Consider the following 13,979-nt stretch of genomic DNA (forward strand, 5'->3'; position numbering starts at 1 on the left):
CCGGAGGGAAGAGGGCTGGAGGCGAGCGGAGCCGCCGCGCCGAGAGCGCGGTGAGACGCGTAGAGCGGAGTGCCGAGGCAGAGCTGCAGGAAGTGGTTGAGGCCGAGCACGCGCGCCTAGACCGCGCCTCGCACGCGTGAGGGCGCGCCGCGGGCCCAGTGCGGAGCCGGCGGCGGAAGGGTTCGCCTCGATAACCTCTGGCCGCATGCGCCCAAACAGAGCCTTGGGCGGCATGGGCGGCGCGGATCCGAGCTGCTGCAGGAGCGTCGTGCGGAGGTCCTCCCACTCGCGGTACCGCCGAAACACGACCCACGACGCGGAGCCCTTCTTCACTGTGAGCACGTACACCGTGTATGGACTGCACGCAGGCGGACGGCGGCCTCATGCGTGCACGCGCGGGGTGCGATATGGGACACTGGGTTCGGGACACGCACTTTTGATCTGGGCTCGCCGTGTGGAAGGCGGTGATTACTGCGGAGACGGACATGGAAGGCGCGAGGTCCGCCAGGCGAGCCAGCTGCCCGACTGAAGGCTGCCAGGAAAAGAATTCTTAAGATACAATCTCTCACAGCACACTGGCACGACAAGGGCGCGGACTGGCGCGGACTGGCACACACACAGGCTCACCACCGGAGCCGCCTAAGCGACTCCGCAGAAGAAAAGTACGGCGCAGAAAACCTAACTCAATCGACCTTATACTGCGGTGGTGTGAGTGAATGCACCATGAGTCAACGCATGAGCAAAAACCTGACGAGGCCTGTGCGCTCTACGACGCTTGTCCCTCTCTCAGACAGACTGCCACCCTCTGCATGACTAGTAGATCAGAGGGTGGGGCGCGCTCGCGCATCAGCTTTCCCGGAGCAACAGTACTACGCTCTGCGAAAGCGTCGCGCTCATGCGGGCGGGGGTGGTGTGTAGGCGTCCTCCATGATGGCCACGTCGGCGCCCGAGATCGTGATGATCTCACCCTTGTTGCGCCCGCGCTTGGGGAAGGAGATAATGAACTTCCCGATGCAGGCCTTGCAGTTTCCGGGGTAAACCACCCGGTCCCCCTTGGAGTTCTTCTTGATCACGTTGGGGGCGCGGCGCACGGCGCACAGCTCAGCCGCCCCACCGCTCAGCAATCGGATGTTGACCCAGGCGAGTGGCGGATCCACGGCTGCAACAGGGAGGGAGGGGCCTTAGCCTATTCGGGCAGTCGGTGTGCGTGTGTGAGGGGGGAGGGGGGGGGGGGGTGCCTGCGGCGTTCTCCCTCAGCTTCTTGGCCCCCTTCTTGGCCCCCTTCTTGCCGCTCGCCCGCTTGATCTCCTTGATCTCCTTGACCCGCTTTTTCGCCTTCTCGTCGCCCGCCTCCGCCGCCTCCACAAACTCCCTGCCGCCTTGCGAGCGCATGCTCATCTCGCCTGAGATTGCCTCCTTCCTCGCCTTCTTCTGCTTGGGGGCCAGCTTCTGGTCCAGCGGCGACGGGCCGTTGTAGCCGCCCTGCCGCGCCTAGAGTGGGCCGTGGGGGCGTGGACGTCTCTAGGTCGTGTCCAGGAAGTGTCCAGGAAGTGTCCAGGAAGTGTCCAGGAAGTGTCTGCGGGGTGCGGGGATGGCGCGGGAAGTGCCTAGGAAGCGTCTAGGAAGTGTCTGCGGGGAGACGATTCTCGACCTTGGCGTCGTCGAGCAGCGCGCTCAGCTCCGCGTCGGTGACCTGCGCGAAGGGCTTGTCCAGGCGCTTCTCCACGGCCTCCTTGCCGCCGCAGAGGCGCGCGGTGCCGGCGCGCGCGATCGCCGCCTTCATCGCCTTCTCCTCCTCCTCGGTCGGCGGCCGGTCGAGCTCGTCGGGCAGCTGCCCCTCGAACCCGCCCTCGCGCGCCTGCGCCGAGGCGGCCGGGGATAGACAAGTGTGGTGGCGGGTCGAGGAAATGCCTGGAATCGCACCTTTGCGTCCGCCTGCGCCCGCCGGCGCTCCGCCTCGGAGTAGTCGCCGAACTTTGGCGTGAGTCTGCGGAAGTAGACGACGTGCGAGTCGCCGAGAATGTGCCGGTGAAGCCACTGCAGGCCGGCGTCGAGCCGCGCGCGCTGGTCGAAGCTCATGAAGGACAGGGCGCCGCACGGGTGCTGGATCTCGATGTCGCCGCAGGACGGCGCGCGGCCCGTCTCCTCGTCGGGAGTCAGCGGGGGAAGCTGCCCGCCGCTGGTGCTCGGGTACGCAATGTCGTACGGCGGCAGGTAAGTGAGGCCGAGGATCCTGCCCGCCTGCTCGCGCGCGAGCGGCACCGCCGCAGCGAGCAGCTCCGGCCACCACTTGCGGGGCAGCACGCCCATGGCGAGCACGTCCGCGCCCTTGCGCCCGCGCAGCACGATTTCGTCCACGATGATGCCGACGAGGGTGCCGACCTTGGTCTCCCACCACGCCTGCTGCTCCTCGGGCGACAGCTTGTCGAAGAAGTGAGTCTCGAAGTTGAAGTCTCTGCCGTCGACCTTGAAGTCGTGCGGCCCGTCGTAGAGGTCGCCGATGACGTCGAACGTCTGGTCGAAATTGAGGTGGTGCTCCTGGAAGGCCTTGTTGACGGCACTCGCGAGCAGGCGGGTGGTCGCGTCCGTCGCGTCGCCCTTGGAGGTGAGGTAGCCGGGCGAGCGAGGAGGAGGGTAGTGGAGAGCCAGGACACGCGTGCGGTCGCCGCGGACGGCCGCGAGTTGGTGCGGGAGGGCCTTGGGGACCGGCAGCTGGTGCGCCTGATTGCCGCTGGAGAGCTGACAAAAGGTCTCCGCGTGCGCCTCCAGCAACGGCAGCGCGTGCTCCCAGTGGTTCTTCTCCACAAAAGACATGGGGAGAGGAGGAGCGGGAGGAGGCGCCCGATACTACTGCAGCGCAGCTCGTCCAAAGGAGCCTGCGGGAGCGGGAGAGGGCCGGCCGTGTGAGAGGAGGGATGCGAGGGGTGCTGGCGCCGTTGCCCTCACGTGTCTGCCACCCCTCCCAGCCCCACCATAGACACACACGCGCGGGCCGACAGCGGCCACACGCCAATTGCTCTGCAATCATGAATTGCGTGGCTCGTGCAGGTGGAAAACGAGCCGCAGTTGGATGTGCTGAAAGCGCGTCTCGAGGAGAAGAAGCGGGTGCGTGAGAGGGGCTGCGGCACCGAAACCATGGCCGCGCAGGCATGGCGGCGGGTTAGGCTATGAGGGTGTGCGGAAGTTGTGAATTTTGCACCTGGGCGGCCTTGGGTCGACCGCGCTGGACATTATTGCGGTATTGCGGTAGTGTAGTTGGCTCGAGAGCAAAGACTTGGAAAGGCGTCCAGCGTGCGACGGTTGTGTTCGCGTGTCCTAGCAGCGCCGCCCTGGCTCACAACGTGAGAAGAATTCTAAAAGCAGAAGAATTTTACAAAATAACTCCCTCGCACAACACTGGGCACGGGACTGGCGCGCACTGGCACTAAATACAAGCTGTCAGGAGTGTTGAAAACTCCAGACGCCGTCGCCAACTGTCATGTGATCTGTGATCTGTAAGGGTCCGCCCGCAGGCGCATTTTGTATACCGAGGCGGTGCCCGGTGCCGAACCTGTCGGACCTTAAGACAGCATTGTGGCGTGTGCGCGCGTAGACACTACTCCTTGCTGTGTGTCCCTACGGCATATTAAGATGCCGATAAATGCCTCAAGAGCCGAGTGTGGGCCGGAAAGCCCAACACTCCCTCGCCAGGAAGCATCGCAACACAAAGAGCTACCCAACAAGAAATCACGACTCTCACAGTGATTTGGGCTCGGCAGCTTGTCAGCCCTCAGCCGAAGAATTTGCACACAGACTGAAGCTGCCAGGAAAAGAATTTGAAAGCCCGCCCAGAGGCGGGAGAATCTCCGCCTTAAAATCCCTGTCTGAGGGAGGGTGATCGGTCACACCGCCATCGCCGTCGGGGAGAGGGGGGACGACACTGCCTCGGCAGCGTGCACCTCGATCCTGTACCGTGTTTGTTATGACCCCCCCCAATGAACACACCAGTGAGGGAGGGCGAGACGATCGGAGGGGTCCCGTACCATGCGGAATCGACCCTATCAAGTGCTCAAGTGCTCAAGGGTGATGGGTGTAAGAGGATGTAGAGTGTAGAGCGCTGTAGAGCTGTAGAGCTGTAGAGCGCTCTGGAGCGCTGTAGAGCTGTAGAGCTCTACATCCGCCGCGTGACGATGTGAGTCCGATGAAGAGCGATGTAGAGCGCGATTTTGCTGTAGAGTTTGTTGTAGAGGCTCTACAGCCGGGAAGGCAGTGACTCAAAGAGGTCGAGCCGCACTAATGGGGTGTCTCCGAGCTTACTGGAGCTCTGATGGACGGCCCTGACTATCCCTGACACACAGAGAGTCACTCTGACGGCACACAACACCCTATAACTGCGTCATGACCAGCCTGCCTTGCGTCGCCGGTGCCGCATTCGTCGCTGTGCTTCTTTAGCAGGCGGTGGACTGTCGGCTGCGAGGACGGTCGCATTTGCGCGAGGCGAGGCGAGCATTCAGACGCGTTGCCACTGAAGCTGCCAGGAAAAGAATTTGCGTGCGCCGCCTTGGGTTGTCTGTTGTCCCTTGTCAGGAGCAGGAGAGCCCCACCTGTCCCCCTGATCGTCCTTCCAAAATCCTGCTCGTGCAGGTGGGGACCCTGTCCTCGTCCCATCCCTCGTTTGGCGTGTCTGTTTTCTTTCTTTCTTTCTTTGTTGGCGGCGGCGTCGCGGATGAGGGATGAGGCAGACGAGAGCGACGCGACAGAGGAAACAAATGAATGACGTGTGAGTGTTAGAGTTGTTTGGTATTGCTAAAACTCTCTCAGAGGAAGAAGCGACAAGAGAGAGAACTACGAGAGTGGGAAGAACGCGAGGTGGCATGAAGGTTGCAGCGAGAATCGGCGAGGGACTGCGAAGAGAGATAGAAAGAGCCAGACGCCCAAGGGTGGGCGACGGCTAGCACCACACTCCTCTCCGCCTTAAAATCCCTGTCTATCCCTCTGTGTGTGGTGGCGGCGTGCCGTCCTCCCATCCCTCCCTTGGCTTGTCTGTTTTCTTTCTTTCTTAAGAATTTTCCGCCCGGTTAGGGGAACATGAGATCTCCTGATCCGCTCGGTCCGCTTATCACCGCCTAGTCGATCCTCACACCCGCGTAACCTTGCCGGCTGGCAGGCCCTCCGAAATCAGTACCGGGATGGAGCCGTGTGCGAGCGCCTCAAAGGGTCTCCCCGTTGTTCGAACCAGCTGCTGCCCAAGAAGGTCGAGGTGAGGGCGCCGGGGCAGTGTCCAGTGAGGTATCGGGTCGATGTACGATGAGCAGGGCAAGGCGTGCGAGTGGCCCGAGTGCGAGAAGGGGAGGAGTCGAGGAGGAGCTCTATGAATCCCTGTCTGCACATGTACAGCCTGGGCTTCACCGCTGGCGGCACGCTACGAGCTTTGAGAGAGACCTCTCCTCCGACCAAGACTCATGCGGCACCGGCTCTACTAGCGAGGCGAATGACATATTCGACACAAACGACGACCATCTACTCTACGGTTCCGACTCCGGCTCCGGCTTGTAGTCGACAAGCTGCCGAGCCCAAATCACTGTGTGTACCACATTTCTTGTTGGCTTCTAAAAATCTCTCTCGAGCTTTGCGCCAGGAAGATTTACTTAGAGAGAGAGAGAGAGATTTTTAGCAATAGCAAACAACTCTAACACTCACACGTCATCTGGGGCCTGGAGCCCCTGTTTTGTGTAGTTTATGGTGGTTTAGAGTTTGCGGGGGGGGGGACGGCTTTGGGCGGTCGAATTCAATTTGGGGGGCTTATACGGTTTTGGGGATCCTGCCGACGCGCTACAGTTGTAGTCCCACTGCACGCAAAATGGACACCGCAACGGGAGGGCACTCGCAGCAGGCGGGGCCGAATCCTGCAGCCTTAGTCGTGGCCCGATCCGGCGGCATGCCACGGGTAGGCGCGTTGAGGCTTGCCGCCTCCTCTGCGCCAACGCGGCCTGTGCCGCAGCTTGCGTTTGCTGCCAGACAAGAGGAGGAGCAGAGCCGTTTGGCGATAGGGCCAGGCAATCGCATTCGCCCCGTGGGCGTTGCGGACCCGAGCAATACCCAGGTCGAGGTTGCTGCGCCTCTTGGCGCAGTGACGCAGCATCGCACGCTTGTTGCGGGCGATGGAGCATCGACGGCAGCTGGAATCCTGGCTCTTCCGGATGCGGGTCCGGCGGCATTTGCGGCGGTGTCTTTGCAGCTGCGAGCGCAGCGCGGTCAGATACCGTCGGCCGCCGAATGGCGCACAATGCCGCAGCTGCGGCTGGAGTGGTGGCTGTGTCGGCATTGCAGAGACGTTGTCAACCACAACTCGGCCACGTCCTGCAGCAGATGCGCGTCGAGCGTCAGGGAGATGACGCCATATGCAAGTCCAGCCGAGGTCGCAGCCCTCTCAGCCAACGCACAGCGCACCGCGTATGGTCGGAGACTCAAAAGTGTGCAGGGAAAAGAGCAGCCTGTCGCTCTGGCTGTTGCGCAGACGCCGGGCAGCGCCGGCTATGCCAGCGCTGTCCTTGCCCAGATTGCGAGCTTTCAGCCTGGGTCGAAGCGGCTGGAGGCGATGGTGGAGCCTCGTGTTGGCCTTTTTGACGGATGGCTTGCGCTCACGACCGATGGGACTGTCAGATTTTGGACGCGCGACGATGTGCGGGCATTCTTTGCGTGCGGCGAGGGAGAGGCTCTCATCGCCGAGTACATTCTCTCGTGGGGAAGGCGTGTCGACATAGGCGTTGAGGGGCAGCCACTAGGCGGCAGGCGAACAGCACAGCGTCTTCATCGTCGGCGAGGGGCGGCTCTCGTCGTGCGGCTCAGTGGGGTTGGAGGAGGACGAAGAGGGATTTGAAGGGCTCCTCGGCCACGGCGAAGGCGTGACGTGCGCAGCTCAACACGCCGACCCGCCTCCCGTCGACGCTGGGCGGCGTCTCTCCCCTCCGTCCCTCCCTCGGCGATTCTTTCTAGCTTTCTGAGCGGGGGCCGGCGCTGGTTCTACATGCACATGACATGACATGCACAACAACAACATGTACATGTGCATGTGCATGCACACCTCTACTCCAACTAACGAAGGAGAACACCGACGGAAATGAACATTCAGGTAGGAAGCGCCTAGGGGTTCGGCGGCTGCGGCTGCGCCGCGCGGCCATGCAACGCGAAGCGTGGAAGGCAGGACTGCCCCCCGCCTGACGACTTTGCGCCGAGAGCCATGGCGAGGAGGCGGAGGGATATGTCGCGGTGCGCGCCGCCGATGCATGCGATGGCGAGTTCTTTATAGAGGCCGCCGGCGACAAGGACCTGCGGCGTGGTCTCAAAAAAGCGGGAGAACTGGCAGCCGCCGCGCTGCGGCCGTGTCTCGTGCGCCATCACGATAGGGAGCTTGTCTGCGCGCGCCGCTTGGACTTGCTCCACCAGCCGATCGTCCTTCCACCTGGAGACGGAGCAGGGGCTCGCGGGCGCCGGCCTGCCTCGGTGTGAGCGCACAGTGTGAGGCCAGGACAGCTGTTGGTGAGATTGGTGCAGGCATCTAGGCCCTCTCACGTCTCCTCCGACAGGTATAGCAGCAAGTGCGTCGCCGGCGGTTGGACCTGCCCACCCTCCTCGGGCCCCTCGCTGGCCTCTGCTCTGAAGTCTGCGCTGGCCTCCGCGCTGGCCTCTGAGCTGCTGCCCCTGCGCGCCTGAGTTTTCCTCTGCCCTCTAGCGCGCGTAAGCCGGCCTCGCGCGGTGACGACGGTGATGCCGCCGATCGTCTCGCAGAGCTCGTCGGCGAGCTCGCGTGCGCCGACGTTTGCGGACGAGACCCACAGCGCGACCTACTCGCGGACCGTCTCGGGGTGAGATCGAGGCCCACAGCGCGACTACGCGTGCCCGACTGGCGTTGAAGGGGTGGTGAGAGGGAGGAGGGGGTCCCCAGCGATTGAGCGCGAAAGTGCCGACGATCCGTGGGGCAGGCTACTACTAGCGACACGGGGCAGAGGCTCGCCGGGCCCTTGAGCGCCAGCGTCTTTTGCTGCAGCTCGCCCGGGATGTGGAGCGGCAGCCGGGCGATGCCCTGGTAGTTGGGCGAATGCAGCAGCACGGCTCGCGCGATCTCCTTGAGCGAGACCACCCGGAACTCCTCGATGCGCTGCCAGACGACGTGCGGGTGCCCGCCGCCGAAGAGGCCCGCCGCCACCTCCTCGATCTCGCACTCGGCGCGCAGCTCGGGCAGCGAGCCGCCGCCCTTGGCTGGGTCCGCCTCCTGCACGAGCACGATCGCCTTGCCTGGTGTGCGGACGCGAGGCCGTTTCGCTCAGCCGACGGCGCCCCGTGAGTGCCGGCGCGAGGGGAATGGGCGCACGCCTTGGTCGAGGGCCGCGCAAACCTCGCGGAGACAGTTCGCGGACCGGAGGTACCCGCGGCTGAGGAAGCAGAGGATGAGCTGCGACTGGCGGATGTACGTCTCGAGCGCCCCAATATCTTCGAGATCGTCCACCTGTGCGCACGCGGTGCGTCTTGGGCGCGATCTCGCTATGAGCGGCGCAGTGATTCTGTGGGCGCGCGCGTCTAGAAAGACGTTTATGCCGGGCAGCAACAGCTGCAGCTCCTTCTTGATGGCGGCGGCGGCGTCCTGACCGGTCGACCAGATGTGGCTGTTGAACAAGTGCCACAGCACACCCCGGTGGAGCGATAGCTCTGGACGTTGTCCGGTCCGGCTAAGCCTGATAGTGGGGACGCCGGCAATACGCCGCAGCCCAACCACGCCGCCGACAATGAAGAGCAAGAGGAGCACTGCCGTCAGCACCAACAGGAAGATGAGGATCCCGTTTGGACTCCTCATGCCGGTGATTGCCTCCGCGTCCGACTGCCCCTCCTCCCCGCCGCCGGGTCGCTCGTCGATCGCCTGCCGGGCGCGCCAAAACGAGTCAGGAGGGGACGTGTTAGGGACGGCGACAGGGGGCTCCCGGTCGGGCTGCCATCCAGACGGTCGAGAGCTGCGAGCCTATTCGAAGACGCGCGCATGTGGGGCCGTGAGACGGCATCGTGGCGGCCCCCTCGAGCGAGTCTTAGAGTCTCGCGCATCCAACACCGTGCCCAGTGTTGTGCGTCTTAGAGATCTCAGCATCTAGGCGCTGCGAAACCGGCAAAGACGAGTGCGACCACCATAGCGGCGGCGGAGGCGAGCATGGCGTCCTACATGACATGCCGGGGTGGCGGAGTCAACCAAAACATGTTGACAGTTGGAGGCTGCCCGCGCCCGGCCGCCGCCACTACCTCGAAGCGCTTGAAGGGCTGCACGAGTGCCACGAGGACGGCGTATACCATGGACAGGACGGTGGCAAAGATGAGCCGGACAAAGGAGCTCGCCTCGTCTCGTGGGCCGATCAGCGCGAAAAAGCCAGTCAGCATGATTTTGCGTGCCAACTCCACCTCCTCCCACCAGTACCACTGCAACTTGTACCTATTCGCAGCGGCGCCCGGGTAAGAGACGCGCGCGGTGCTCAGGCCCCGATCCATCTCTCCGTTGGTCTCACTCTCGGTGCAGAAAGGACGTTGCGCGGCTGAGCGAGTTCGGCCTTTGCTGCAGTAGCGGGCGGCGGACCGGCACCAAGAGTGCAGCGAACAAGACGAGCGAGCCGAGCGGCCACAAGATCGCTGAGCCAACGGCGATGCGAATCGCCTCTCTGTGCTCCTCCGAATCACACTCGAGTCTCAGATCTTGGAGCAAGTTCTTAGAGTAGGTGACGCTGCCGTCGGGCGGCTCGATGAGAGACGTGTAGTACCACTCGCAAGACCAAGCCTGCGACCAGTTGCGGGGAGAAGGGAGGGTGGCGACGGGAGAAAGGCAAAGGGGGGGGGGGGGAGTTGGGAAGTGTCGGCGAGCCGGTGGGATGGTGGAGTGTCAACGACACAATGCGGGCGCCTGAAATGTGTATGCGCTCGTGAGGGGCACGACCATGAAGACGATCACTAGTGCGGCCGGGGTCCAGTCGAGGAGCCCATCCTTGACAGCTTCGGCGAGGGAGCGGCGCGGCGGCGCCGAGGCGCACCACTCTTTGAGGCGGAGGAGGAGACCGACGGCAAGGACGCACGCGATGAGTGTGAACGGTCCCCACTCGTAGAGTAGGAGACGGACGCGGTAAGGGAAGCAGTCCGACGGCAGGAAGAGCTGGATTGGATCGATATTGAATCGGGAGATCGAATCGCCAAAAGCTTGGTATGCGGGCGGCCAGCGGACGCGGTAGTTGGACGATAGCGAGAGTACGACTTGGATGAAGCCAACAAGGATCTTCGCCTGGAAGGGGGGGGGGGGGGGGGTTGAGGGTTGGCTCGCCCAAGCTCAGGGCTCAAGCGAGGACTCGCCTTCGCCGCCAGCCCGATCGCATGGCTGCGTGCGATGCAGCGATCCGAAAACTTCAGGCAAGGCCCGACCACTCGCCGATCCCGCCAAGCCTGCTGCCGATGGACCAAGACCAGCGCGCCAACGAGCAGGGCGACTGCGAGGCAGGCGCCGATGAGCTTCCCTATGGCGGCGGCGGTTCTAGCGGTGGGTGTGCTGGACTCGGAGAAGCACGGCTCGCAACGGCTAGTGCCAACGCGATGCATTCGTTTCCCATCGACGTCCGCACAGAGTTCGCACTCTGGCCCCGCGAATCCGGCTTGGCAATACCCGTCGCCCTCCTCCCCTGCGCTTATCCCACCCATGCAGCGCGACCAGCCGCTGTAGCGACGGCACTGGACGATGCTGTCCGTGCTGCGGCTCGCACGCCAAAAGCCGTCCAGCAGCTCCATGGTTTCGACGGATGTGTTGGCTATACATTTGGTGTGGTCGGGACAACGGCGGCACTGCGGCTCGCCATTGTCATTCGTGTCGACTGGGTAATAGCCCTCTACGCAAAATGGACACGATGCGCTGCCGTCAGTGCTGGAAAGAGGATGCTTGCACAACCTGCAACTCGACTGAGACGTGCTGTAGAAGCCCGGTCGGCACTTGATGCATTCCGTCGCGCCCGTACCATTTGTAGAATAGCCGGCGGGGCAAAGTTCGCATTGGCCGACACCACCTTGGGAAGAATACGTCGCTAAGATACAGGGCTTGCATACGTCGCTGCTGTTGCTACCCGTGGCCGCTCCAAAGGTGCCGGCAGGGCAGTCGTCACAGGCCTCGGCCGAGGCGAGGCCAGACTTGTTCGACCACGTCCCGACTGGACAAAGTCGGCACACGGAGTCGTCCGCGCCGCTGTAGGTGCCCGGGTCGCACTTGGTGCACCTCGAGGCGCCGACCGGCGACGACTCGCCCGGAGGACAGGTGTCACACTGCCCGGAGCCGGCCGCCGAGTAGGTCCCAGCGCGGCAGGGCTCACAGGCGTCCGAGCTGTCCGCGCCCGTCGACGACCCGAAGCTGCCGGCAGCGCAGGGCGTGCAGTCGCCGGCCGAGGCGAGGCCAGACTTGTTCGACCACGTCCCGACCGGGCAGCGCTTGCAGATGCCAAAGTCGTCGACGCCGCTGTAGGTGCCCGGGGAGCACTCGTGGCACTCGGACGCGCCGGACTCGGAGGACGAGCCCTCGCCACACGCCAAGCAGAAGCCCTGGCCGCTGGCGTCCGAGTACGTTCCGGCTCTGCACGGTCGGCAAGTCGCCGCGCTGATTTGCGCAGTCTCGCCCGAGAAGGTGCCGGCGGCGCAGGGTGTGCAGTCGCCGGCCGAGGCGAGGCCAGACTTGTTCGACCACGTCCCGACCGGGCATCTCTTGCAAAGGCCGAAGTCGTCCGCGCCGCTGTAGGTGCCCGGGTCGCACTTGGTGCACCTCGAGGCGCCGACCGGCGACGACTCGCCCGGAGGACAGGTGTCACACTGCCCGGAGCCGGCCGCCGAGTAGGTCCCAGCGCGGCAGGGCTCACAGGCGTCCGAGCTGTCGGCGCCCGTCGACGACCCGAAGCTGCCGGCAGCGCAGGGCGTGCAATCGCCGGCCGAGGCGAGGCCAGACTTGTTCGACCACGTCCCGACCGGGCATCTCTTGCAGATGCCAAAGTCGTCGACGCCGCTGTAGGTGCCCGGGGAGCACTCGTGGCACTCGGACGCGCCGGACTCGGAAGACGAGCCCTCGCCACACGCCAAGCAGAAGCCCTGGCCGCTGGCGTCCGAGTACGTCCCGGCTCTGCACGGTCGGCAAGTCGCCGCGTTGATTTGCGCAGTCTCGCCCGAGAAGGTGCCGGCGGCGCAGGGTGTGCAGTCGCCGGCCGAGGCGAGGCCAGACTTGTTCGACCACGTCCCGACCGGGCATCTCTTGCAGATGCCAAAGTCGTCGACGCCGCTGTAGGTGCCCGGGGAGCACTCGTGGCACTCGGACGCGCCGGACTCGGAAGACGAGCCCTCGCCACACGCCAAGCAGAAGCCCTGGCCGCTGGCGTCCGAGTACGTCCCGGCTCTGCACGGTCGGCAAGTCGCCGCGTTGATTTGCGCAGTCTCGCCCGAGAAGGTGCCGGCGGCGCAGGGTGTGCAGTCGCCGGCCGAGGCGAGGCCAGACTTGTTCGACCACGTCCCGACCGGGCATCTCTTGCAAAGGCCGAAGTCGTCCGCGCCGCTGTAGGTGCCCGGGTCGCACTTGGTGCACCTCGAGGCGCCGACCGGCGACGACTCGCCCGGAGGACAGGTGTCACACTGCCCGGAGCCGGCCGCCGAGTAGGTCCCAGCGCGGCAGGGCTCACAGGCGTCCGAGCTGTCCGCGCCCGTCGACGACCCGAAGCTGCCGGCAGCGCAGGGCGTGCAGTCGCCGGCCGAGGCGAGGCCAGACTTGTTCGACCACGTCCCGACCGGGCAGCGCTTGCAGATGCCAAAGTCGTCGTCGCCGCTGTAGGTGCCCGGGGAGCACTCGTGGCACTCGGACGCGCCGGGCTCGGAGGACGAGCCCTCGCCACACGCCAAGCAGAAGCCCTGGCCGCTGGCGTCCGAGTACGTCCCGGCTCTGCACGGTCGGCAAGTCGCCGCGCTGATTTGCGCAGTCTCGCCCGAGAAGGTGCCGGCGGCGCAGGGTGTGCAGTCGCCGGCCGAGGCGAGGCCAGACTTGTTCGACCACGTCCCGACCGGGCATCTCTTGCAAAGGCCGAAGTCGTCCGCGCCGCTGTAGGTGCCCGGGTCGCACTTGGTGCACCTCGAGGCGCCGACCGGCGACGACTCGCCCGGAGGACAGGTGTCACACTGCCCGGAGCCGGCCGCCGAGTAGGTCCCAGCGCGGCAGGGCTCACAGGCGTCCGAGCTGTCCGCGCCCGTCGACGACCCGAAGCTGCCGGCAGCGCAGGGTGTGCAGTCGCCGGCCGAGGCGAGGCCAGACTTGTTCGACCACGTCCCGACCGGGCAGCGCTTGCAGATGCCAAAGTCGTCGACGCCGCTGTAGGTGCCCGGGGAGCACTCGTGGCACTCGGACGCGCCGGACTCGGAGGACGAGCCCTCGCCACACGCCAAGCAGAAGCCCTGGCCGCTGGCGTCCGAGTACGTTCCGGCTCTGCACGGTCGGCAAGTCGCCGCGCTGATTTGCGCAGTCTCGCCCGAGAAGGTGCCGGCGGCGCAGGGTGTGCAGTCGCCGGCCGAGGCGAGGCCAGACTTGTTCGACCACGTCCCGACCGGGCATCTCTTGCAAAGGCCGAAGTCGTCCGCGCCGCTGTAGGTGCCCGGGTCGCACTTGGTGCACCTCGAGGCGCCGACCGGCGACGACTCGCCCGGAGGACAGGTGTCACACTGCCCGGAGCCGGCCGCCGAGTAGGTCCCAGCGCGGCAGGGCTCACAGGCGTCCGAGCTGTCGGCGCCCGTCGACGACCCGAAGCTGCCGGCAGCGCAGGGCGTGCAATCGCCGGCCGAGGCGAGGCCAGACTTGTTCGACCACGTCCCGACCGGGCATCTCTTGCAGATGCCAAAGTCGTCGACGCCGCTGTAGGTGCCCGGGGAGCAGCTCGTGGCACTCGGACGCGCCGGACTCGGAAGACGAGCCCTCG

The 13,979-nt window shown here is 64.9% G+C and overlaps 2 protein-coding genes across 2 annotated transcripts; one reads left to right on the forward strand and one right to left on the reverse strand.

Moving 5' to 3' along the window:
- Positions 1-5,893: 5,893 nt before the first annotated feature.
- Positions 5,894-6,304, reverse strand: EMIHUDRAFT_244565 (hypothetical protein; the record flags this gene model as incomplete). Its single annotated transcript, XM_005769408.1, has 1 exon — positions 5,894-6,304. One exon carries the CDS (start codon positions 6,302-6,304, stop codon positions 5,894-5,896), a length of 411 nt encoding a protein of 136 aa, XP_005769465.1.
- Positions 6,305-10,452: 4,148 nt separating this feature from the next.
- EMIHUDRAFT_244567 (hypothetical protein) lies at positions 10,453-13,921 on the forward strand (the record flags this gene model as incomplete). Its single annotated transcript, XM_005769409.1, has 12 exons — positions 10,453-10,537; positions 11,139-11,188; positions 11,348-11,452; positions 11,663-11,722; positions 11,885-11,989; positions 12,200-12,259; positions 12,470-12,529; positions 12,692-12,796; positions 13,007-13,066; positions 13,229-13,333; positions 13,544-13,603; positions 13,766-13,921. 12 exons carry the CDS (start codon positions 10,453-10,455, stop codon positions 13,919-13,921), a joined length of 1,011 nt encoding a protein of 336 aa, XP_005769466.1.
- Between the last annotated feature and the right edge of the window lie 58 nt (positions 13,922-13,979).

Source organism: Emiliania huxleyi (genome assembly GCF_000372725.1).
Source record: "Emiliania huxleyi CCMP1516 unplaced genomic scaffold EMIHUscaffold_424, whole genome shotgun sequence".
In the NCBI taxonomy this organism is placed as follows: domain Eukaryota; phylum Haptophyta; order Isochrysidales; family Noelaerhabdaceae; genus Emiliania; species Emiliania huxleyi.